The following is a 25472-nucleotide window of genomic DNA, read 5'->3' as shown; positions in this document are numbered from 1 at the left end:
CTCGAGTTCCCCACAGGTACTGCGTACATATTCTCGGACTGGCGGACTAGAGGGTCTGGTGCACTGGGGAGGACTAGATTACCAACCAGCCCGGAGTCTGAGTTTTGGCCGCACACGCCTGGCGTACAGGCGACGCGTGCGCAGTGCAGTGACGGCGCCCCCTGCGGGCAGCGCGCAGGAGGAAGCTGCAGCGAAGGGGGCTTAGTGCGCCTGCGCGCTCGTGGAGGTGGTGGTCGTTCTCGGTAGTGGCCCGGCGGCTCTCCGCGCGGCGGGCGCGGCCATGGCGCAGCCGGGAAAGCTGCTTAAGGAGCAGAAGTACGACCGGCAGCTGAGGTGAGCCAGGGCTCACCGAGTCGGGCGGGCCAGCGGGTTCCTCTGCGTCCGGGCCGGGGCTAAGCGGGCGGGCGGCGTGGTTGGGCCTCCCTCAGGCCTCCCACCGGGCTGGGCCGGGCCGTGCAGCCGGCGCTCAGGGTTCCGGCCTGGGGCCGGCGGTGCTTCCCGAGGGCCGGGACTCGCCTTCCCCGAGGGGCGCGCCCTCCCGCTCGCCACGCTGTGTGCAGGTCGAGGTGCACCGTCCCAGCGTCAGCCGGGTCACCGGGGCGGCTGCCAGTTCCACCTCGCTGTGCTCAGGCTTCTCGTTTTGCAGAATGAGGGGATCGGGAATACCCCATCCCGGCCGCAGAGAGCAGCACCGAGTCTTAGGTATTGTTCTAAGCCGGAGCTGTCCACTAGAAATATAATGCTAGTCTCATGTAAACCACCTGTGTAGTTATATATATTTTTTGGTAGCCACATTAAGAAAGGAAAAATAAACAGGTGAAAATAATTTTAATAATGCAGTTTATTTTATTTAACCAAATATATCCAAAGTATTACCATTTTAATGCATAATCAGTATAAAAAGTTATTAGAGATATTTAACATTTTTTTCCATTCTGTCCTTGAAATCCAGCACTTTACACTTATAGCACATCTCAGTTTGGACTAGCCTTATTCATTAGCCACATGTGGCTAATGGCTACCTTAATGGACACTGCAGGTCTAAGCCATCGGGCTGGTTCTTGACTACTTCCTCTCCCATGCATTTTCTCCTAACACTCCCCATTCCTTATTTATTGATCATCTTCTGTGTGTTAAGGCAGCAGAAGTAACACAAATGTTTGGCCCGCTTCCTTTCTGGAGCCCCCAAGCCAGAAGTTACAGTGTGTCCCTAAGGACTGGAACCCATTTGTACCTACAGCTTAGTGCTGGGTTAGGGGCTTTATGCACTCAATTCGGAGAGCAGCCTTGAAGGTAGATATTCTCTCTGCTTTATAGATGGGGAAACTGGGTCTTAGAGAAGTTCTGTAACCTGCCCAGTTTCCCATGTATTTGAACCAGGATGTAAACTCAGGTCCTTCTGGCTTTTTCAGAGCTGGTACTATCGGCTCCTGAGCTTCTGGGGAAAGAAGCAAGGTGGCAGAGCCCTTGTAACCAACTTGTGTTCTCTTGTAAATTCTTGGAGATCCTTGTGTTTTGAATGCAGATGTAACCATACATGACAGAGCTGAGAAAATATTTTAGATTACTAAGTAACTGTGACAAAAAAGCATTTTTCCTGAGTCCAGTCCATTTAAGGACCAAACTTTACCTTTCACCGTGAGAACTGTTTATTGGCTTTGAAGTGTCAGAGGGAAGCGGTTACAAGCAAAGCAGCAAAGCTGTTGAGCCAGCTAGCAGTCAGCAGGCCCTGTTTTCCTTAGGCCAGCAAGAGAATAGAGAGGATTGATTTCTTGTTTGGGCCGTTTCTTGAAATATATTACCTAGAGATGCGCCAGTATTCTTTTAGGCTTACTTTCCAACTACCCGGGTATCCATCAACCAAATATGTCAGGTGTCTTCTGTGTGCCCTACTTTCACAGAAAAAACAGACATTTCCAGTCTGTCTGGTTCTTCTAGGCTTTCCTCCATGCATTTGACAGTTATTCAGTGATCACTTATCCTGGGCAGAGCACTGTATCGGGCATTGGGGTTCCAGTGGTGAACAGTGGGAGTGGTCTGGACCCTTATGGAGCTTAGAGTGGAATGGAGAGATGGGTGTTCAGCAAATAAAACACCAAATGAGGGCTTCCCTGGTGGCGCAGTGGTTAAGAATCTGCCTGCCAATGCAGGGGACACGGGTTCGATCCCTGGTCTGGGAAGATCCCACATGCTGCGGAGTAACTAAGCCCGTGCGCCACAACTACTGAGCCTGCGCTCTGGAGCCCACGAGCCACAACTACCGAAGCCTGCGCGCCTAGAGCCCGTGCTCCGCAACAAGAGAAGCCACCGCACCGCAACGAAGAGTAGCCCCGGCTCGCTGCAACTAGAGAAAGCCCAGGCACAGCCACGAAGACCAGGCACAGCCACGAAGACCAAGCGCAGCCAAAAATAAATAAATAAAATAAATTAATTAAAGAAAAAAACCCCAAATGAGGCAGTTACAGTTGTGATATGCTCTGGAGGACATATGGGCTACATAAAAAGAGGGAATCTGCTTTAGATCAGGTGACGGGGAAGGCACCTTAAAGTCTATCAGTCCTCCAGGCTATGAAACTTTTCTAATGACTTGGGCTCCCCCTATACTAGTTCCTATACTGACAAGAAAAGATACATTAGTTAATAGGCTTTCTGGGCGAAGGTAACCAGGTTGGATCAGCTGTCATGATGCTTATTTGATCATGTACCTTGCCATGTTGATGATATGCTGGTGTGACAGGATATAACATATATTTCAGGTTATAACATATTTCTAATCCTTATTACATCTTTCTGTTTGTTAATGTATTAATGCATTTATTAATCATGCTATTAGAATGTTCATTGGGAATTACATTTTAAAGCACTCTTATTGAAGTCAGTGTGAAGGCTTTTCAGATGATAATTCAGTTTTCTTGGTAAAGCTTTTCTCACTCTTGCAGACGTCATGGTGATAAGTCCTATGTCAAGATCTTAAATATTCTGGATCCCTGTAACTTAAGGAGAAATGAAATAGAGAATAATAGGTTTTAAATCTAAGGTACTTCTCGGGACTTTCCTGGCGGTCCAGTGGTTAAGATTCCACACTTCCACTGCAGGGGGCGCAGGTTCAATCCCTGGGAGGAGAACCAAGATCCCACATGGCCCACATGCCGCGTGACACGGCCAAAAAAAAAGAATAATAATAATAAATAAATCTAAGTTTCTTCTCTAATGTTAATGACTACAAAGACTTTCTGTTCTGTAAGTTATCTGGCTTGAAAAGAGTAATGGACTAGGAGCTGGAAGACCAAATTTTTAGTCCTGATTTAACCCCCCCTTTAACCATGCCAGGCATCAACCTGTTTGAGTCTCAGGTTAGTCAGCTATATAATCCCCGTAACACCTCCTGCTGTTCCTGTCTCACATATTTGCCGTGGTTGTCACATCAGTTATTCTATACGAGAACACTTTAAAGATCAAAGATCATGATTCAAATAAAGTTGTATTTTCATGAAAGCTTTGTAAACGTTAAATTTGTGTGTTCTTTTGTAGGTTGTGGGGTGATCATGGGCAAGAGGCTTTAGAATCTGCTCATGTTTGCCTAATAAATGCAACAGCTACAGGAACTGAAATTCTTAAAAACTTGGTACTACCAGGTATTATACTTTTGTTGTTGTAAATTTACTTCTTTAAGGTTTTGAGCTAGAAATATATATTCTTGACTGACTCTTGTTTTGTCTCCCAGGTATTGGTTCATTTACAATTATTGATGGAAATCAGGTCAGCGGAGAAGATGCTGGAAATAAGTATGTTCTATTCTTTTCAAATACCTGCATGTTAGGGAAGGCAGTGCCTTGTCATGGGAGAGCAAGGCCTGAATCGCAGCTTCAACTCCTCAGTCAGGGTGACTTAACTTCCAGGTGGAAATAGTCCCTATGCTTAGGATCATGGCAAGGGTGAAGTGAGTTAATATAGGTAAAGTGCTAGCACAGTGTCTGGCAAATAGGCCTTTAGTAAAAGATACCCATCATTACTGTCTTTATTGTTGTTATTAATGAAAAAGGGTAGTCATTATTTATTTGTGAAATCTGGATCCTTCCTGAGTCCTTATATTGATTCCTAGATGTTAGTATATAATTAACAATAATTGTATTTTCGGATTATAAGATAGTAAAAGCTACCTTTTGTTTGTGGTGTCTTCTAAGCTTAGTCCAGGTATATCTCTTTCTACACTACACTGTCTGTAAAAAATGCTGTTCGTTTTTTTTTTTATAAATTTATTTATTTATTTATTTTATTTTTTTGGCTGTGTTGGGTCTTCGTTACTGTGCACAGGTTTTCTCTAGTTGTGGCGAGCAGGCATTACTCTTTGTTGCGGTGTGCAGGCTTCTCATTGCGGTGGCTTCTCTGGTTGCGCAGCACGGGCTCTAGGTGCGTGGGCTTCACTAGTTGCAGCACGCGGGCTCTAGAGCGCAGGCTCACCAGTTGTGGTGCACAGGCTTAGTTGCTCTGCGGCATGTGGGATCTTCCCGGGCCAGGGCTCAAACCCGTGTCCCCTGCATTGGCAGGTGGATTCTTAACCACTGCGCCACCAGGGAAGCCCTAAAATTGCTGTTTTAAAGATGGCCTGCATATCATTCTTTAAAGATGATCATATTTAGACTTTCAGAGCATTCCCCAATTTGGATTTCATGCTTGCCTTTTCAGGGACTTGGAGTCTGGGATCTCTCATTATATTTGTCAGTAAACAACAACAATGAGTAAATAGAAGGGAAATCAGAATTTGGTTCATATTGAGCTTTGTTATCTTTTCTCTGGGTGGTAATACAAGTTTCACTACCACAACACCCTTTTATTGGTATCTATAAAGAAAAAGTCCTTTTATCTTTGCTTGCTTGGTTGGTTAGAACAGGGTATAATAAGAATGAAGTTTCTTTCTCTTGTGGAGCTGCTGAGCTTGTGCTCCAAGGGTACCCTGACTCTGATCAGCAGACTCAGATCTGGACCTTGGGGCACAACAAGGGTATGTGTGGGAGGAACCCTGAATAAATCTGTTATAGTTACCTGCAAAAGCAGACTATTCAATGCAGCATTTCCCAAGTGTGGTCAGTAGCTGTTAAATGGGCAAATGGATTCCATGGTCAAATGAGTTTGGGAAATGGGTCAAATTAAACTAAATATTTCTTTAGTGTAAGACTTCAACATCATGCGTATTACATATATTATGAATTTCCAAGAGAGAATATAACATATGTTGTTTCCCAAACTTTTTAAAGCCCGGGAACCCTTTTCTCTCAGAGCATTTTGTGAAATTCATGTTCTGTGGTACATACTTTGGGAAACATTGATTTATTAGCCTGTCTTTGGTTACAAGTTTCGTCCAGCTTTCTTCCTCCAGGAAGGCTGTTACAGTCTGAAATTAAAATATAGTTTGTTTTAAACTATGAATGAAATGCACCTGGTATTACAAATAACCTTTCCTTTATAGTCAGAGAAGCCATTAAATTTGTTTTTATTCTGTTTTAGTTTTTTCCTTCAGAGAAGCAGTATTGGCAAGGTAAAAAATCAGTTTGTTATAGAATATAGTTGTATTTGAACATCCAGTGATGCCACTGTGTTTCGATTGTTTGAAAAGCTTTACTTTAAAAGAGCTTATTATTCCTCTGAGAAAAAAGCTAATTATCTCATTTTTTTTCTGATCTCGTAAATCTTTATATGCTTGGTAGTTTAAGAACTTAGAAGTACTATTCGTGTTTTTATTATCCTGTATTAAAGTTAAATATTCAGTGATGTTAATGTTCAGAGGTTGGAGTATTTTGGTTAAGAAGATTTTTTTTTACCAAGAGTTAGTCAGAATGTGTCTTAGTTTTGTATTTCATATTAAAAATCTTACAAAACCATATGGGTCAACTTAGTGTAGTATTCTGAATAGAAATTACTGTTTCTTTAATGACTGACCTCTCATGTGCAGGACTGTAAATGTGGGAGGTTAGAGTAAGTCTCAACTTGACTCAGAATCTCCCTGCCTCCTCCCCAGGGTTTTCTGGTCATTTGCCTAATCAGAAAAGTGGAGTGCAAGTCATGTAAGCATTTAAGAATTCTGAATAATGATGGTTTAGCTCTGTTTTAAGTAATACTCTGGTTTAGTCCTAGTTTAAACACTATGAAAAGCAGAGTTGTCATATCTGTGCATGGAATTTGGGTTGTTTTACAGTGTTTTTGCCTGATCTGTAAATTAAGGGGTTACATTTTAACCAAATTTTTTTCTAATTCAAGTAAAATGTTTTGTTTTTAAAAAGAACCGAGCTCAAGCCGCCATGGAATTCTTACAAGAATTAAATAACGATGTCTCTGGGAATTTTGTGGAAGAGGTATATATATATATGTATATATATACACATTATTATTTCTGGTCAGAAATTTAATTTTTTATTAATTCAGAGCCCTAGGAATTTAGAATTTTGAATCTTTGTATATTTATGTTGAGAGTTGAATTATTTTAACATTGGAGTCTAGCATTTACCTCACTTGTTCTAAAGTAGCTTAACTGTTTCTGTCATCTTTAATATGATTGTCAAATTGTTGGATTTTCTTTCCCCTGTCCTATTTAGAGTCCAGAAAACCTTCTAGACAATGATCCTTCATTTTTCTGTAGGTTTACCATTGTGGTTGCAACTCAGCTTCCTGAAAGGTAAATTTTTAAGTTAATTTGTTTTTATTTTAATCTCTTATTAGATTTGCATAGTTTTGTTTTCTCTGCAGAGTCTGTGGTCCTTAAAATTCTTAAACTCCATAGAAATCTTTAATTAGAAGTGCTTATAGATCTCCAGCACTAAAAAGATAGGGAAGAGAAAAATACTGAGATGTGAAACTTTAAAAAAAATATATTTAGAACAGTTAAATTGAACATTGGTTATTTTTTTAGTGAAAAAAAACTAGTTAGAATTAATTATAGGGAGTGCTTGGTGCTGTATACAAAGGTTTTATAAATATTTTCTTCTTTATTATGGAAATGTTTAGGAGATGTCTTTCAGTAGCATTCTCCCTAATACAAAGGACTAGGTTTTCCTATCTCTCTAGTCCAAAAGATATACTTTCTTTGAGACTGCAACCTTGTGGAATTTCTTGCTTTTCAGCATATGTTTAAGTAAATATGCTGTTTATGTAAATGCAATAGATATATCTTTGCATTTATTATTTAGTAAGAAAGTTGCTTTATTTTAAAGCATTTTCACATTTGGCATGTTTCCATTTGCTTATGTTCTTATCTTTTGTGCCTTCTTTTACAGTACATTACTACGTTTAGCAGATATCCTCTGGAGTTCCCAAATCCCTCTTTTGATCTGTAGGACATATGGACTAGTTGGTTATATGAGGATCATTATAAAAGAACATCCAGGTAAAATTGTTGCACATATGGGGCTTCCTATTGGTTACTTTAGCTATAATTTTAGGAACTTGACAATTTAGAAAGTCAATTTTAAATCACAGAGTAAATTTGTAGCAGCTCAACTCTGGCTATACTTTCAAAGTGGCAGTCAGAATCAGTAGGCTTTAATCTTTGTATTTCCTTTACTTAGCATTATAGAAGGATACAAAGCAGGAGATACAACAGGTGCAGCTGCTTCATCTTATTAGGAGGCCCAGCAGCTATGCAAATACCTAGCTTTTTTTGCCTCCTAACCTACATAGGGCATGTATGTCTGGCACAGGTAAGAGCCAAGGTATGTGGGTTACACTGACACAGAGAGGATATGCCACCTTTTCCCCCACCAGTATTCTATTCCATTCTCATACAGGCATTAGGCTTCCCCAGTTCAGGTGTAATTGCACACAGCAAGCAAGGCATTTACCTAACTACTGTTCCAAGGAAACAGTGTTTATAGGAGACTGAACTCATCCATAGGCAGGCTTGCATCAGTTCAAGTCCCTTTATTTAGAAAATTTTAATCTTAAATCATCATATAAAGTTTTCGTTCAGTACTCCTGCATTGCTCTGAGCCAGGTACTCTGCTAGTGTAATGACAGTCATTGGCATTGGTAGCATCACTGAAAAGTGGTATCTGCCTGGGCAGCTAAGGAGTGGCTTTTGAGGATAAGTTTTTGGCAGTGGTGCTGGGTCATTTAAGAGTTGTAAGTAGGAAAGTGACGAGGTAAACATTTTGTTTTAAACCGGTCACTCTGAAACCCGGTGGAGAATGAATGGATTTGGAGGGACAAAGATTGGAGACAAGGGTTGCTTTTAGGAGATTTTCAGTGGTCTAGGTAAGAGAAAGAGAGAGACAGAGAGAGATCTCCTGACTGAGGGCAGATGTTATAAGGATAGGGAAGAGGGGGTAGATGGTAATGAAGGTTAACATTGCTAGCTGTGTGCCTGCCTTTATGTGGATTATTTCATTTAATCTTTCCAATATCCTTGTAAGACTGATACTGTTTTATCTGCTTTTTACAGATAAGGATGCTGAGGCATAGAGAGATTAAGCTATTTGCCTAAGGTCACACAGCTGGCAAGTGACAGAATGGAGCCTAGCTCTAAACACTCACTGAAATTACACTTTCCCATGCTCCCCTATGTGGAGAGCTGTGTATGAAGTGACATCAGGATGTGGGGAGGGACTGATACTGGGCCAAGGAAGCTCAAAGTCAGGGAAGACCATCACATTTCTAGGGAAGAGGTCTAGGTAGATGGTGATGCTGTCTGTTGAAGACCACAGGCGGAGGAAGGGTAGGTTGTTGGGTGCTATCGGAACGCAAATTTTACCTATTTTGATCTTTTCCAATTGTAATAAGAAAATTCTTCACTAAAGGAATCTTGGTTTTACTTTTATTAAAACTATAGTCCAAAAAAAAAAAAAACTATAGTCCACTTAAAATTTGTGCATTTAGTAAAATACAAATTTATATGTATATGTAAATTAAACTCAATAATGAACAAAACAATGAGAAAAACCTGTAGGCCCTATGCCCATTTAAAAATTACAGATTTCCTGGCTTCCCTGGTGGCACAGTGGTTGAGAGTCTGCCTGCCGATGCAGGGGACACGGGTTCGTGCCCCAGTCCGGGAAGATCCCGCATGCCGCAGAGCGGCTGGGCCTGGGAGCCATGGCCGCTGAGCCTGCGCGTCTGGAGCCTGTGCTTCGCAACGGGAGAGGCCACAACAGTGAGAGGCCCGCGTACCGCAAAAAAAAAAAAAAAATTACAGATTTCCTAAGTTCCTATAATGTATGTACTGCCAGCAGTATTGCTAAAGAAGTAAGTTTATCTTTTGGGATTATTTGTTTCACAGTAATAGAATCTCATCCAGATAACGCATTAGAGGATCTACGACTGGATAAGCCATTTCCTGAACTGAGAGAACATTTTCAGTCTTATGATTTGGATCATATGGAAAAAAAGGTTGGTAGTGTGTGTGACCTTCCATTTATAGGTATACTTAAAACTTTGTTTTTAACCTAAGGTTTTTGAATTACAAAGTGAGGAAATACTATAAACCTCCGTAGTCCTGTCATCCAGGTCACATAGTAACAACATTGTACCTAATTTGTTTTAAATAAATCTATCTTTCCCCAAAATTTAAAAACTTTTTTATTGAAGAAAAGTACATTAACTGAACATATCTGTGTAATCAACACCCAGGTCAAGAAATTGGACATTAACATATCCCAGAAGCCCTCTTCATGGCTCTTTCCTAAACAAATAGATGTCCTTTTTAAAACAGTTTGAATTTGGGGTGGTGTTTGTTGAAATTGACTCCTCTTAAAACTTATTTTTAGTGTTTGAGAATTACCAAGGCAACTGCATATTTCATTATAGAAATAATGATATTTATAACAGGCCATGTAATTTAAGGCATACACACACACACACACACACATATATTTTTTTTTTCCCCTGACTACCCATTAATTAAATGCAGGTATTTGGTTCATCAGAAAACACAGAAAGGATCCCTTTTCCTTAGTCTAGGATTGGTATCTGAAATCAAGATACTTGAGCTTTGTTTTTGGGTGGCAGTCCCTGAGACAGTTTTCTTAATGGTAGAATGGGGACAATCATAGTATATACCTGCCTTATTAGAATTAAATTGGACACTGCCTTCAAAATCTTTGTAAAACAGTTTTTGTTAACCCAGTTCATTTTCCTTTGTTCATTATTCCACATATACTGAGAGATGTAAACATTGTTGAATAATTGAATTTAATAAATATTGTTGAATTTGTTGAAAATGATATGGTATAGTGAAAAATAAATGTCAACTAATTAATGTTAACTAATACTGATATTTCCTTTGATTCTTTTATTTTTAGGACCATAGCCACACTCCATGGATTGTGATCATAGCTAAATATTTAGCACAGTGGTATAGTGAAGTACGTCCTTTCTTGAAAAAAGAAATTCCATATATGACTGTATTTTTTCAGTTTATTATAAAGAATTTCATTGGAGGGGGTGGGACATTGATTTTTTTTTCCTTATGTGGTTATAGGGCAGCTGATTTAAACTGCTAGTTTAAATCTAGCAGTTTCCCTTTTGATACTGACATTTTTATTAACAAAATGAAATTTGAACAAATGTCATTCTGAAACTGGCAGTGGGGAATGAATGTAGAGAAGTGGCCCACAGTTTCTGTTTTCTATCAAGTCAGCTGATTTTACCAAGGTATAGATTTGCTGATGAAATCTCATATGGATAGGGGGAAACTGGACTTACAGTTTCCATATTTTGAGTTTTTACAACTAGATTAAAATTTTTTTAACCCAATTTAGACTAATGGACGAATACCTAAAACGTATAAAGAAAAAGAAGACTTCAGAGATTTGATCAGACAAGGTAATATGGGATGTGATTAAATGTATAAAGTTTGAAAAGCATATTGCTTGAAGCTAATGTTTATTGAATTTCTGTCAACACCTTTGTCAGATGATGCCATCATGAGATTTTCTTTTTTTAATTTGTTTATTTTTGGCTGCACTGGGTCTTCGTTGCTGCACATGGGCTTTCTTTACTTGCGGTGAGCGGGGCCTACTCTTCGGTTCGGTGCATGGGCTTCTCATTGCGGTGGCTTCTCTTGTTGAGGAGCATGGGCTCTAGGCACACGGGCTTCAGTAGTTGTAGCTCGTGGGCTCTAGAGTGCAGGCTCAGTAGTTTTGGTGCACGGGCTCAGTTGCTCCGCGGCATGTGGGATCTTCCTGGACCAGGGCTTGTTGGACCGGTGTCCGCTGCATTGGCAGGCGGATTCTTAACCACTGCGCCACCAGGGAAGCCCCCATCATGAGCTTTTATTTTATTTTCCTCGTGAGGTTAAGGAGCCACTCCTTGTGTAGTTTTAAGAATGACCAGTGGGCTTCCCTGGTGGCACAATGGTTGAGAGTCCGCCTGCCGATGCAGGGGACACAGGTTCGTGCCCCGGTCTGGGAAGATCCCACATGCCGCGGAGCGGCTGGGCCCGTGAGCCATGGCCGCTGAGCCTGCGCGTCCGGAGCCTGTGCTCTGCAAGGGGAGAGGCCACAACAGTGAGCGGCCCGCGTACCGCAAAAAAAAAAAAAGAATGACTAGTGATGAGCCATATTTCTTCTTAAGGTTCAGTATCCAGTCCTCCCTTCAGAATCTGACAAGGTTATCTCCATAATGCTGGGGGGAGAGAAAGAGTGAAAAGAAAAGGGCTTTGTTTGCTAATCAATTTCTATTTTAATAGGAATTCTAAAGAATGAAAATGGGGCTCCGGAAGATGAAGAGAATTTTGAAGAAGCTATTAAAAATGTGAACACAGCACTAAATATAACTCAGGTATTAAAAGCTGATGAGGTATTCACAAATGAAAGGTGTTTTCTGAAGTCCTCATACGTGAAATAGTTGATTTTAATTTTAAATTTCTCAAACTGTACAGTTGGTTAGAAATTAATACCTATAATACAGCTTGAATATTCTTTTAATAAGATTCTGTATTGTCCTTGTTAAAATGGATCTCAGTGCTTCAGCATATAATTTGATACAGTGATTTATATAAATTAATTGTTTGAAGTACATGATTTGTGAATAATAAGTGTTTTGGGGTAGGAATTATATAATGAAGGTGGTATTTTGCTGGTCCAAAATAGTGTTGCCTGAAAAGTTAAATCTTACCCTGCTTTGCTTTTGACAGTAATTATTTGGATACATTGGAAGATGTTCTTAATGACATTGTATACCTTAAAAATTACTTGGAGGATAACCTAGTTTAGTTGTTCTTTGTTTTGTTGTTGTTTTGTTTTTGAATTCTGGCCAGTGAGTTTTTTGGGGAACTTTGAAATAATACAACTGGTAGTATAAGTTAGAATTTTCTTATAATTTTTTTAATCCTTTTTTTTTTTTTTTAATCTTTTTTTTGGCTGCACCACACAGATTGTGGGATCTTAGTTCCCTGACAGGGATTGAACCCGGGCCCTCAGCAGTGAGGGCCTAACAGTTAGCAGTGTGGAGTCCTAACCACTGGACCACCAGGGAATTCCCAGAATTTTCTTATAATTTAAAACAGGAAAAAAATGCTACCTTTCAAGTTAGGAAAGCACTCAAGGTGTCATTACGTACTTTTTGGAGACAGTGAGGTAGTGTTGCTGAGTGATTAAAAGTGTGTGCCCTGTGAATCACACAGTTTTCTGGGGTGATGAAAATTTTCTGTGTCTCAGTTGGGGTGATGGTTAGAAGTATGTATATAGTTATCAAAAATCATTGAATTGTACATTTAAGATTTGTACATTTGGGGCTTCCCTGGTGACGCAGTGGTTGAGCATCCGCCTGCCGATGCAGGGGACATGGGTTCGTGCCCCGGTCCGGGAAGATCCCACATACCGTGGAGCGGCTGGGCCCGTGAGCCATGGCTGCCGAGCCTGCGTGTCCAGAGCCTGTGCTCCGCAACGGGAGAGGCCACAACAGTGAGGCCCGCGTACCACAAAAAAAAAAAAAAAAAAAAAGAAAAAACCCCAAAGAAACAAAAAAGATTTGTACGTTTTGCTGAATGTAAAATTTACTCCAATTAAAAAAAACAAGGTTCTCATGGTTGGGGGACAGTGAACTAAGCAAACAGACAAACGTACCAGGTGCTGTGAACAAAATAAGAGTAGAACAAAGGGGTAGAGCATGATGGAGAGGAGGTCTGGGATCAGGAGGGGCCAGGGAGACTCTCAAAGAGATGTGTTTAAGCAGAAGCCTAAGTGAAGTGTCATGCAGAGGTCTAGAAGAAGAACTTTTCAGGCCAAGGAAGCACATGTGCAAAGGCCCAGAAGTGGGATGATGCTTGGCATTTGTTCAAGGATCAGTTTGAAAGCCACTGTGATTGGAATGAAGTAAACAAGGGGGAAAGAGGTGGGAGGGATTTAAGTTTGGAGAGGCAGAAAGGGCCTGATCATAAAGGCACTGCAGGCCACTAAAGTGTTTTGAGCCGGGGAATGGAGTGACCTGATTTATATTTCTAAAAAAATTATTCTGGCTCTTGTGAGGTCAAAAGACTGTAGGGGACTTGGAGTGGAAGCAGAGAGAGCAGTTAGGAATTACCAGTAAGAAAGTTCTTTTTTCCACACAACAGTAGAATCAAAGCCTAAGATTTCTATAGTTTTTATTGATGTATGATGTTCTTGCTAGCATTAAACGTCCTTAATTTAACTACCTCATTTCTGTCAGAGTGGTTGTCTCTTTCAGCAGTCACTAATTAGGGTGTAAAGGTTTCAGATTTTTGACAAGATGGAAAAACATGAAGGACTACAAATCTAGCTTGGTATTAATGTCTGTTATCTTTGTTCTGTCTTCAAATATGACTATAAAAAGATTTACTTAGGCTCCTTCTTTACTCTATTTATGATGTAAGAGAATAGGTCAGTCTTTAATGCTAACAGCAGTGGGCAGGAGGGGACTTTCTTCCATTCGCTCTTTCGCCAATAAATCTCCATCTGGTGGTGATTCTGAATAAAAGTCTAAGTTTGTATTTGAACTTGTTTGGAAAATTGCAGTGGAAGTTAAAGTGGGCAGTGAAAATAAAAGTGAACTTATATTAATTCTTAGTATAAGTAAATGTTTCCTGTTCCTTTGTTAGATCCCAAGCAGTATTGAAGATATATTTAATGATGATCGCTGCATAAATATCACCAAACAGGTAACAATAACAAAAAAAGTAAAAATAATGCCACCTTAACCTTTGGGTCAAATTCAGATGTCACTTAATATTAATTTTTTTTGCTTCTTTTAGACTCCGACATTTTGGATTTTAGCTCGTGCCTTAAAGGAATTTGTGGCCAAAGAGGGTCAAGGAAATTTACCTGTTCGGGGCACAATTCCTGATATGATTGCAGATTCAGGCAAATATATAAAACTGCAAAATGTGTAAGTCACCTGTTTTCAAACTATGTAGTAGAAAAATCAATCTGTTTATATTAGAGATGAACATATTTTATCAGTCTACCAGAAATCAGAAATCAAATGGAAACCTGTTATAATCTTATCACTTTAAAAATAATCTAAGGGACTTCCCTAGGGGCATAGTGGTTAAGAATCCCCCTGCCAATGCGGGGACACAGGTTCTATCCCTGGTCCGGGAAGATTCCACATGCCGCGGAGTAACTAAGCCCGTGTGCCACAACTACTGAGCCTGTGCTCTAGAGCCTGCGAACCACAGCTATGGAAGCCTGCACGCCTAGAGCCCGTGCTCCACAACAAGAGAAGCCACTGCAATGAGAAGCCTGCACACCACGACAGAGTAGCCCCCGCTCGCCACAGCTAGAGAAAGCCCATGTGCAACAACGAAGACCCAATGCAGCCAAAACTAAATTTATAAAAATAAGCTAAAAAACTTAGGGGGCAGATTTTTAAAATATATATATATTTTTTTGTGGTACACGGGCCTCTCACTGTTGTGGCCTCTCCCGTTGCGGAGCATAGGCTCCGGACGCGCAGGCCCAGCGGCCATGGCTCACGGGCCCAGCCGCTCCACGGCATGTGGGATCTTCCCGGATCGGGGCACGAACCCGTGTCCCCTGCATCAGCAGGCAGACTCTCAACCACTGCGCCACCAGGGAAGCCCATGTTTTATTTTTAAGAATAGTTTTAAGTTCACAGCAAAATTGGGCAGAAAGTATAGAGTTCCCACATACCCCCGAAGGGTCAGATTTTGTTTTTCATATTTCAAGGTAAAACCTAACATTTGAGCACTTAACTCTGTGCTATCAACTGTTCAATGTATTAACTAATTTAATATTCACAATAGCCCTATGAGAGAGATACTATTATTGTCCCAGTTTTACAGGTGAGAAAACTAAGACATAGTAGAGGTAATTTTTTCAGGGTCTGACAGCTGGAAAATGGCAAAACCAAGATTTGAATCTATGCAACTCACCTCTGTACTCTTAACCATGGCCCTATACTCTCTTTTATCTGTAATTTAAAACTTTGAAGTCTTTAGTTTTGATGAATTTTTTGTCATTAATTTTCATAATTTAAAGAGTTCATGACTATAGATAGATACCTATCCAGGTATCACTAGCCTGAACCCAGGTAGATTGTCATAAGGACAGGTCTCAATGGATATTACCCTTGTGTACTTCGGGCATGGTGCTGATGAATCCAGGGCCACTGGCCTTGTTTCTTCAGGGGCCAGATGATGACACACAGAGAAGGTCTCTGTTGCCTAGACAGATTGTATGCTTCATCTCAGTCATTCTCTAACACATCTTTATTGCCCTAGCCTAAAAGTTCAACTACCTAAAACTTGGGAAAAGTCAGTTGAGGACAAAAGAATTATGACCTCACATCAGAGGTAGTCAGCTTAACACTGATTGTCTCTAGAGGGTGAAAGTGTAAATAGACTTAAAGAAAAGTTTTACATGAATTTATAGATGGACAGTTTTGAAGTATTTAACTTTCCTTGGACTTGACTTCAAGGAGATTGTGTTCTTTTGCAACATATTTTGTTAGGTCCTCTGTCAGAGAAGCATGGATCATGGATCTCTCTAGAAGGGCAGTTTTTAAGTTAGTATTGAGGGAGCCTAGGTTATTAGTGCAGTCCAAGAATCCATCACCAACCACTAACAGGTGCTGGTAGAATTTCCATGGCATTGTCACATTTGATGTGTTTTCAGATCAGTATTTTTTCATGAAAGGGAAAGACATTTTTTGTTTGATTCATGGTGAGATTTAGATTTGGTAATTATTTATTTATTTATTTATATTTGGCTGCGTTGGGTCTTTGTTGCTGCACACGGGCTTTCTCCAGTTGTGCCGAGTGGGGGCTACTCTTCGTTGCGGTGCACGGTTTTCTCATTGCCATGGCTTCTCTTGTTGCAGAGCATGGGCTCTAGGCACGCGGGCTTCAGTAGTTGTGGCACGTGGGCTCAGTAGTTGTGGCACATGGGCTTAGTTGCTCCGCGGCATGTGGGATCTTCCCGGCCCAGGGCTCGAACCCGTGTCCCCTGCACTGGCAGGCAGATTCTTAAACACTGTGCCACCAGGGAAGTCCCCAAATTTGGTAATTTAAATATTCGTTAATAGTAGCTTTTTGTTGTTCTTTTCCAGTTACCGTGAAAAAGCAAAGAAAGATGCTGCTGCTGTGGGTAATCACGTTGCCAAATTGCTTCAGTCTATAGGCCAGGTAAGCTGCCGGGCACACTGCCTTTGATGGACAGTACAGCTCCATATAGGCCTGATTGCATCATGTAACTCCAGCCAGAAAAGGCTTAGAGAGAAGGCGTGGCACTGGCTCAAAGCTTCTTTAGAGGTGTCCTCACTTGCCTGCTAATGAGAAGGCCTGTCATAGTGATGGGCTTTGTGCTGCACCCTCTGTTAATCTGCTTTTATACTGGAGCAAAATCTGCATTTATCTCTTTACAGGCACCAGAGTCCATTTCAGAGAAAGAATTAAAATTACTCTGTAAGTCACCTTGACTTAATTTCCTTATTTCGTTTGATAAAAATGTGCCATGGGAAATGTTCCCAGCAATTTTAAATGGTTGAAATTAAAAATTTTCCATGGTCTCAGTGGTATTGACATAGGTAATTATTGGGTAAGGTTTTTTTTTCTCATAATAAATGGAGAGGGTGTTCTAAGACTGGTCAGAGGTAGAGCATATTTATCTAATGCTAAAAAGACATGAAGATCAATTAATTGAAAATTATCAGTAAGACAATTATTTTCAGCTTACTCATTTTTTTTTTTTTTTTTTTTTTTTTGCGGTAAGCGGGTCTCTCACTCTTGTGGCCTCTCCCGCTGCGGAGTACAGGCTCCGGACGCGCAGGCTCAGCGGCCATGGCTCACGGGCCCAGCCGCTCCGCGGCATGTGGGATCCTCCCAAGCTGGGGCACAAACCCGCGTCCCCTGCATCGGCAGGCGGACTCTCAACCACTGCGCCACCAGAGAAGCCCCTCAGCTTACTCATTTTAAATAACTTGGGAAAGTTTTATCTGAAGGCTTTGGGTGTGAAGTCTTGAGTCACATGTACATTGAGAGTATTGGTTTAAATACTAACTTCGATCAGTGTTAAATGACTGTGATAGAATTAAGAATTTTGCCATCTAGTTTCAGAGTGGCTAGGCTCCTGGGGTCTTCTCAATAACTCCTGAGTAGGCCCAGAGAATTTAAGAGTTAGTTTAAGAGTAATAAAATCTGCTTTACATGCCATCTGAGGATTTTTCCCTGTAGCTATGACCCCTGGTTTCTGCAAAAGTCTACATTTTGTATGTTACCCATCCTTAAAATTATTTATCCAAATTATTCATTTTAAGACTCTTCAACATGTTTGTTTAGGCTTAGTTTCAATGTTTTGTTCCACTACTAATCTTACACTGTGTTTATGCATTAGTGTTTGTGCTACTAGATTATATGATACCAGATTAAAAGCTGGATGTGTTGGGTATTTGGGAGTTTATTATTCTGGTCTCTATTGGAATATGTTTGAAAATTTCCATAATACAAAGTTTTTTGCTTTTTTTTAAATTTTTTTAAAGCCTTACATATTCTCAGAGCACAGTATGTATAACACTCTCCTTCAGTACTGCTTGTCCATAATAATGATAAAAACTACTATTCATTGAGCCCTATCAGGCATTCTGCTTGGTACATACTGTACACAGTTACACTTTTGATCCACAGAACAGCTCAAAAGTAAACAATGTATCTCCATTTTACAAGTGAAAACTGAGGCTCAGAGAAGTGCCATCACCTATGTAGTCAGTGCTGAACTGGTTGTAATGCCAAGGACATGAATTTAAGATAACTTGTGTTCTGGTGCCATCTCTGCTAACTATTAGAACCTTTTCTTCATACTTCCATGTCTGTAAAGAGGATACACAGAATTTCCTCTTCTTAATTGGGATAGTCATGTATCTTAACCATTTACTTCCATAATGTCTTTTCTGTGTTCAGGCAGCAATTCTGCATTTCTTCGAGTGGTGAGATGTCGATCCTTAGCTGAAGAATATGGCTTGCATACAGTTAACAAGGATGAAATTAGTAAGTAAGAACCTTTTTTTTTTTAAAGTGATGTTTTTTCTTTTTAAAATTTATCTATTTATTTATTTATGGCTGTGTTGGGTCTTCGTTTCTGTGCTAGGGCTTTCTCTAGTTGCAGCGAGGGGGGGGCCAGTCTTCATCGCGGTGCGCGGGCCTCTCACTGTCGCGGCCTCTCGTTGCGGAGCACAGGCTCCAGACGCGCAGGCTCAGTAGTTGTGGCTCACGGGCCCAGTTGCTCCACGGCATGTGGGATCCTCCCAGACCAGGGCTCGAACCCGTGTCCCCTGCATTGGCAGGCAGACTCTCGACCACTGCGCCACCAGGGAAGCCCCAGTAATAACCTTTTGATGCTAGGTTATTAATTCTAAGGATATAAATATTTTGTGTAATAACAGAATGTATAGTAGAGTGTATGGTGATAACATAAAGGATAATATAAATATTTATACTCTAAATTTTATTCTATAAACCTATCTAAGAAGTCATAATTTCAAATATAAAACTTAATATATACATACATAAAATCCTATTTAGGTCACTGAGTAAGTTGTGTGATATGTAGAAGAGCTAAAGTCAGCATACTACTACCATAGTAGAGGTTATGTGACCATAGCTAATAGTCTATAAGACCTTTGGATTTTATCTCAGTAACGTAGCTCCCTTTATTTTATAGTTATTTATCATTTTCTATTTTATTGTCACTAAATTTTATGATAGAATTGCCTTGTATTCTGAAACTTTTTGAGTATATAGTAAATTCAGTCCTTCCTTATTTTTATGTCATGAATTACACAAATTATACTGAAATTTTTTTCCTTTCAGTTTCCAGCATGGACAATCCAGATAATGAGATAGTATTATACTTAATGTTACGGGCTGTTGATAGATTTCATAAACAACATGGTAGATATCCAGGTAAGAATAGCAATCAAATTATCAAATACAATAAAATCTTGTTTTTTGGCTGCACAGCATGGCTTGTGGGATCTTAGTTCCCTGACCAGGGATTGAACCCAGGCCACAGCAGTGAAAGCTCCAAGTCCTAACCACTGGACCACCAGGGAATTCCCAATAAAATCTTTTTTTTTTAAATTAATTAATTTATTTATGTCTGCGTTGGGTCTTTGTTGCTGCGCGCAGGCTTTCTCTAGTTGCAGTGAGTGGGGGCTACTTTTCTTGCGGTGTGCAGGCTTCTCATTGCAGTGGCTTGTCTGTGTTGCAGAGCACAGGCTCTAGGCATGCAAGTTTCAGTAGTTGTGGCACATGGCTCAGTAGTTGTGGCATATGGGCTTAGTTGCTCCGCAGCATGTGGGATCTCCCCGGACCAGGGCTCGAACCCATGACCCCTGCATTGGCAGGCAGATTCTTAACCACTGCGCCACCAGGGAAGTCCCCAATAAAATCTTAAATAAATACTTAAATAGAATGAAATCTTAAAGGATTCTTGGGGTGTTTGCAGTAGTGATGCTTGAAGTCACACTGTAAACAATTTACACCTGGTTCGTCTCAGTGAGGAAATACCATTTGGTTTTTAAGTGTAACCAGTTGCAAGTAGTGTTTGATTCAACACAGGGGACTGTTGGTTGATTGCATATAGGATAAAATTTTTTCCTGTCAGTTTGTACAGTTTACTTCTAAGACTCACACTGAGTTTGATTTAGTGGAATGAGAAAGCCACAAGAAGTATGCCTGTGATTTCTGAGCTCAGAACTCTGAAGATGTTTCTTTGCTCAGTATCTATTTTTTGTTATCTGTTAATTGGGGAATTGGCATATGCTCAAAGGTCTTCAGTTGCCCAGGATATCTTTATTAAGATTGTAATTTTAATTGTGCAGGATTATTGCATAGCAGCACATTCTGGGTGTGTCATAAAACCTGTTGTCCCAACTGATGTAGTATACCCACTGAGTTATAATCTTAATGAGCAAGCTTACCAGAAAAGGAAAAGGAATAAACACCAAATATGTATTGCTTTATTTGTATTGTTTGCTTAGAATGTATTTTTGGTTATCTCTTGCATAACCAACCATCCCCAAATTTAGTAGTTTAAAACAATCGATTTTTCTGTCTCATTGCTTTGTATGGGCTGGGCTCGGTTAGGCAGTTCTCACTGGGGGAAGGGGATCTCATGGAGTTGCATGACGCCTGGGGCTGGAGTCATCCAAGAAGACATGCTCACTCACCTGTGTGGCACTTTAGTTGGGATATCCGGAACTGCTGTGGGGGGAGCGGGCGGGTGCTGGTCAGGCCTCTGTCTCCACATGGCTACTTGGGGCTTCCTTTTAGCATGGGAGTCCTAGATTTCTTACATAGTGGCTGCCTTCCCCAGAGTTAACATTCCAAAAGACCCAGGTGGAAGGTACAAGGCTTTTTATGACTTGGCCTTGGAAGTCACAGCATCACTTTTGTCATGTTCTGTTGGCTTCACAGGGTCACATTAGATTAAGAGCAGAAGGGGGACCACACAAGGGCACGAAGAGGTGTTCATTGGGGAGCCATCATGGGAGATTAGCTATTACATAGAGCATAGGCTTTGGAGTTAAACCTAGGTCCAAATCCAAGTTCTATCTATCACTTATTATCTCTTGATCTTGGGTGAGTCACTATTTCCCTCCAAGTCTCAGTTCTCTCAGTATGGAAAGGTGATAATAACAACTACTCTATTAGATTGTAAGGGTTAGATACGTGATGTATGAAAATCACTTAACATACTGCTTAGCTTTTTTTAAGTACTCAGTAAAGGGTAGATGCTACTATTTTGAGAAGGAGTGATGATAGGTTTTTTTTTTATTAATTAATTTTTATTTTTGGCTGCATTGGGTCTTCGTTACTGCACATGGGCTTTCTCTAGTTGCGGCAAGTGGGGGCTACTCTTCATTGCGGTGTGCGGGCTTCCCGTTGTGGTGGCTTCTCTTGTTGCAGAGCACAGGCTCTAGGTGTGCAGGCTTCAGTAGTTGTGGCATGCGGTCTTAGTAGTTGTGGCTCGCAGGCTCTAGGCTCTAGAGCGCAGGCTCTAGAGCGCAGGCTCAGTAGTTGTGGCTTAGTTGCTCCGCGGCATGTGGGATCTTCCCAGACCAGGGCTCAAACCTGTGTCTCCTGCATTGGCAGGTGGATTCTTAACCACTGCGCCACCAGGGAAGTCCCAATGATAGTTTTTAAACTAGAGGGGTTAAAAAATAAAATAAACTAGAGGGTTTTAGTAATACCTGGATATTATGGCAATTACATTTTTCCTTCCAGTAGTAATAATAATAATAGCTTACCTTTGGAGACAAAATAGTTTCATCATTAAGAACTGCCTGGGCTCATATCACAGTTTTGCTACTTATGAGCTAAGTAACTCGGGCACATAACTTAATCTGTCTGTGCCTCAGTTTCCTTATCTGTAAAATGAAGATAATAATAGTGCCTACTTCATAGGGTTGCTGTAAGGATTAAATGAATTAATATTTTAGATGGTGTTTAGAACAATGTCCAGCATCTATTAATGCTCTGTGTTACCTATTATTATAGTTTTATATATGTCATTTAGTCTCCTGGAAATGGGTAATAAACGCTATAAGTTTTATAAAGGGTATAAATAGGACATTACTTTCTCATTCATTCAGTTCTATCAAATAATTACTGAGCACCACTACGTGTCAGATACTCTTCTAGATACTGGGTAAGGAGCACTGAACAAAGCAGATTTGTCAAACTCAAATTTTTAATAGATTTTAGACGGTTTCTTTGATTGTTACAGGTTTGTGATAGCTGCAAATATTTGTCTCATACTTTCCATTATTTTTGTTCTTAATTCAGTTTTACACCTTAATGTTTTGACTAGAATACCTAAAACTGGATTAAATAAAGGAGATAGCCAATAATTTTGAGTCACATATTTATTTTAATGAAAATTAATTTGCATATATATATTTTAGGGGTATCTAACTATCAAGTTGAAGAAGATATAGGCAAGTTGAAGTCTTGTCTCACTGGCTTCCTTCAGGAATATGGATTATCCATAATAGTGAAAGATGATTATGTCCATGAATTGTGAGTATTTTTTTAGGGAATGCAAGAGACAATACTGTCCTGTCATAAGGCTAATCTATGTTCATGTCTCCATCCTCTCCTGTAGTTGCCGATACGGAGCTGCTGAACCACACACCATTGCTGCATTCTTAGGGGGTGAGTTCCAGAGATGAGAAGACTGTCACCTGTTGTTATATAGTACAGTTATGAAGTTTTGTTTTCCCAGCTGTTTTAACTAGGGAGGTCAGTGAAGCACAATGTTAATATTGAGTTTAGATTATTTTGGTACCCCCCAAACTGGTCTCCCTGCTTTCCATCTCTCCCACTGCTGTCCATTTTAAACTCCTGAAGAGTAATTAATCTTTCTAAAGCATAGCTCTGATTGTGTCTCTCACTTAACCCTCTCACCTGGCAGTACACACATATACACTACAGTAGTCCTCGGAAAATAAATCCAGAGTCTTTCATTTGACATTTAAAACATTCTGTGTTGGGCTTCCCTGGTGGCGCAGTGGTTGAGAGTCTGCCTGCCAATGCAGGGGACACGGGTTCGTGCCCTGTTCCCGGAAGATCCCACATGCCGTGGAGCGGTTGGGCCCGTGAGCCATGGCTGCTGAGCCTACGCGTCCGGAGCCTGTGCCCCGCAACGGGAGAGGCCACAACAGTGAGAGGCCCGCGTACCACAAAAAAAAAAAAAAAAAAATTTCTGTGTTCTGGTTTTACCCAGCCTTTCTGGCCTTGGTTTTTTCAAGTTACTTGCTTTTCCCCTAGACATGCCCTTTGATTTCCCGCTCCTTGAATCTCTACCCCAATCTGGGCCCATTTGCCTTAAGTCTCCCTGTTGCCTGCATGTCTAAAATCTACCTGTTCTTCAGGACCCAACTCACCAATACCATCTCTTAAATAAAACTCCTTGGAGCCTGGAAGTTTGAGGTCAGGGCCAGCATAGTTGGTTTCTGGTGAGGCCTCTCTTTGTGGCTTGTAGGCAGTCACAATCTTGCTGTGTGCCATAACCTCTTCTTTGTGCAGGAAGGTGAGGAGGCTCTCTGGTGTCTCTTCTTATAAGTATACTAATCCCATCATGAGGGCCCCACCCCCATGACCTCAATTACCTAATTACCTCCCAAAGACTTCAACTCCATCGCCAAATATGGTAACATTGGGGGTTAAGGCTTTAACATATGAATTTTTGGGGACATGCATTCGGTCTATAACATGTGCATTCTATAATCATTCTGCACAAGTCATTTCTTTCAGGTCTTTTTTAAAATATTATCTTCCCTGTGAGGCCATCCCTGATTCATTTAAAACAGTCCCTCCTCTTGCATCATATCCCCCTTCCTTGCTTTTTCTCCTTAGCACTTAGTCACTTGACGTTTTACTTATTTGTAAATTCTCTCTCCCTCACTACTGAAAAGTAAGATCCATGAGGATAAGGATTTTTGTCTTTTGTTCCCTGCTGTATCCTTAGTGCCTAGGACAGTATCTGGTACACAGTAGAGTCTCAAATTTTATTGAATCAGTGAATGTGAAAGCGGAAGCTTCAGATTATAAAAGATGAAAAATTGTCTTCTTGGTAGTTTTTTTTTTTTTTCTGTTGTTTTGTTTTGAATAGTAACTTTAAAACTTGTTACTGTTACTATATACTCAGACTGTTACTGAGTATAGCAGTCTGGGTATCTAATATAGATCCTTTCCAAATTACAGATATTCCTTTACCCTCCCTTTTTAAAAATATTTATTTATTTATTTTTGGCTGCATTGGGTCTTTGTTGCTGAACGCGGGCTTTCTCTAGTTGTGGTGTGCGGGCTTCTCATTGTGGTGGCTTCTCCTGTTGCAGAGCACGGGCTCTAGGCGCCCGGGCTTCTGGAGTGTGGCTCGCGGGCTCTGGAGCGCAGGCTCAGTAGTCGTGGCACACGGGCTTCGTTGCTCCGTGGCATGTGAGATCTTCCTGGACCAGGGCTCAAACCCGTGTCCCCTGCTTTGGCAGGCAGGCAGATTCTTAACCACTGTACAACCAGGGAAGCCCCTTTATCCCCTCTTTTTTTTTTTTTTTTTTGCGGTACGCGGGCCTCTCACTGTTGTGGCCTCTCCCGTTGCGGAGCACAGGCCCTGGATGCACAGGCCCAGTGGCCATGGCTCACGGGCCCAGCCACTCCACAGCATGCGGGATCCTCCCGGACCGGGGCACGAACCCACGTCCCCTGCATCGGCAGGCGGACTCTCAACCACTGTGCCACCAGGGAACCCCCCCCTTTTTATGATAAAACATGCATAGGGTAAAATTCAAATGCAACAGAAGGGTATCCTTTGAGAATCCTTTCTGCCTATATTTAGCCTTTAAAAAAAGTGCAGTCATCTATACTATTGTTTTGACTTTTTCTTGCTTAATATATTTTGCCAGTCTTTTTAAACTACCATAATTAAAAATACTTCTTTTAAACTGTGGCATAATATGCCAGGGTGTGAATGTATATAACAAAATTTTTATTTCCTTTAATAACATAGTTATAAAAAATTGTAGTCCTTTGTTTTGATATGACTCAGTAAGTTATGTCTGTTTTGGATTACTTTTAAACGTCTTTGGTTTTGGAAAGGAAAGGTTTTCTGTACAGAATTGAATATTTTTATAGAACTCTTGAAATTTACCTTTTTCAAAGATTTGCTTTTCTCCTTTTTCCTTGCAGGAGCTGCTGCTCAAGAGGTTATCAAAGTAATCACCAAACAATTTGTAATTTTTAATAATACTTACATTTATAGTGGCATGTCACAAACTTCAGCAACTTTCCAGTTGTAGAATAAGTACCCTATAGTGTGTTAATGATTGAAACTGTAATTGCCTTCAGGTTGTGCTCCAGTCTGTAAAGTTCTGCTAAGGGAGAACTGTTAAGTTGTTTCCTTAATAAACATTTTTCTCACTTGTAATAATGTAGTCTTGTTCTTTGGGGAGCTGAGGTGGAGGGAGGAAGGAAACGGTTTTCTCAGAGAACAGAAGCTATCCATTTCTAA

General features: G+C 40.7%; 1 protein-coding gene across 6 annotated transcripts; it reads left to right on the top strand.

Moving 5' to 3' along the window:
• The first annotated feature begins 209 nt into the window (after positions 1–209).
• Positions 210–25385, top strand: NAE1 (NEDD8 activating enzyme E1 subunit 1). 6 transcript variants are annotated; one of them, XM_022583533.2, is made up of 20 exons: positions 210–333; positions 3532–3635; positions 3725–3785; positions 5506–5536; positions 6279–6350; positions 6591–6670; positions 7269–7378; positions 9266–9375; positions 10287–10349; positions 10746–10809; positions 11675–11766; positions 14045–14104; positions 14198–14331; positions 16516–16591; positions 16831–16870; positions 18362–18448; positions 19271–19363; positions 22369–22483; positions 22569–22618; positions 25151–25385. In XM_022583533.2, the coding sequence occupies exons 1-20, from the start codon at positions 281–283 to the stop codon at positions 25258–25260; spliced, it is 1605 nt and encodes a 534-aa protein (XP_022439241.1). In that variant the 5' UTR covers positions 210–280; the 3' UTR covers positions 25261–25385. The 6 variants fall into 6 exon arrangements, 5 of the variants coding, with proteins under 5 accessions (XP_022439241.1, XP_089759308.1, XP_089759309.1 ...); XM_089903182.1 differs by lacking the exon at positions 6279–6350; XM_089903184.1 differs by lacking the exon at positions 6279–6350 and having other exon boundaries at positions 213–333; positions 6635–6670.
• The last annotated feature ends 87 nt before the right edge of the window (positions 25386–25472 follow it).

The sequence above is a fragment of the Delphinapterus leucas genome, chromosome 20 (assembly GCF_059928025.1).
Source record: "Delphinapterus leucas isolate spDelLeu-1000000601 "Yukka" chromosome 20, BTC_Dleu_Yukka2, whole genome shotgun sequence".
NCBI lineage: Eukaryota > Metazoa > Chordata > Mammalia > Artiodactyla > Monodontidae > Delphinapterus > Delphinapterus leucas.
Note: the sequence above shows the minus strand (reverse complement) of the source record. Positions and strands in the feature narration are given on the sequence as shown.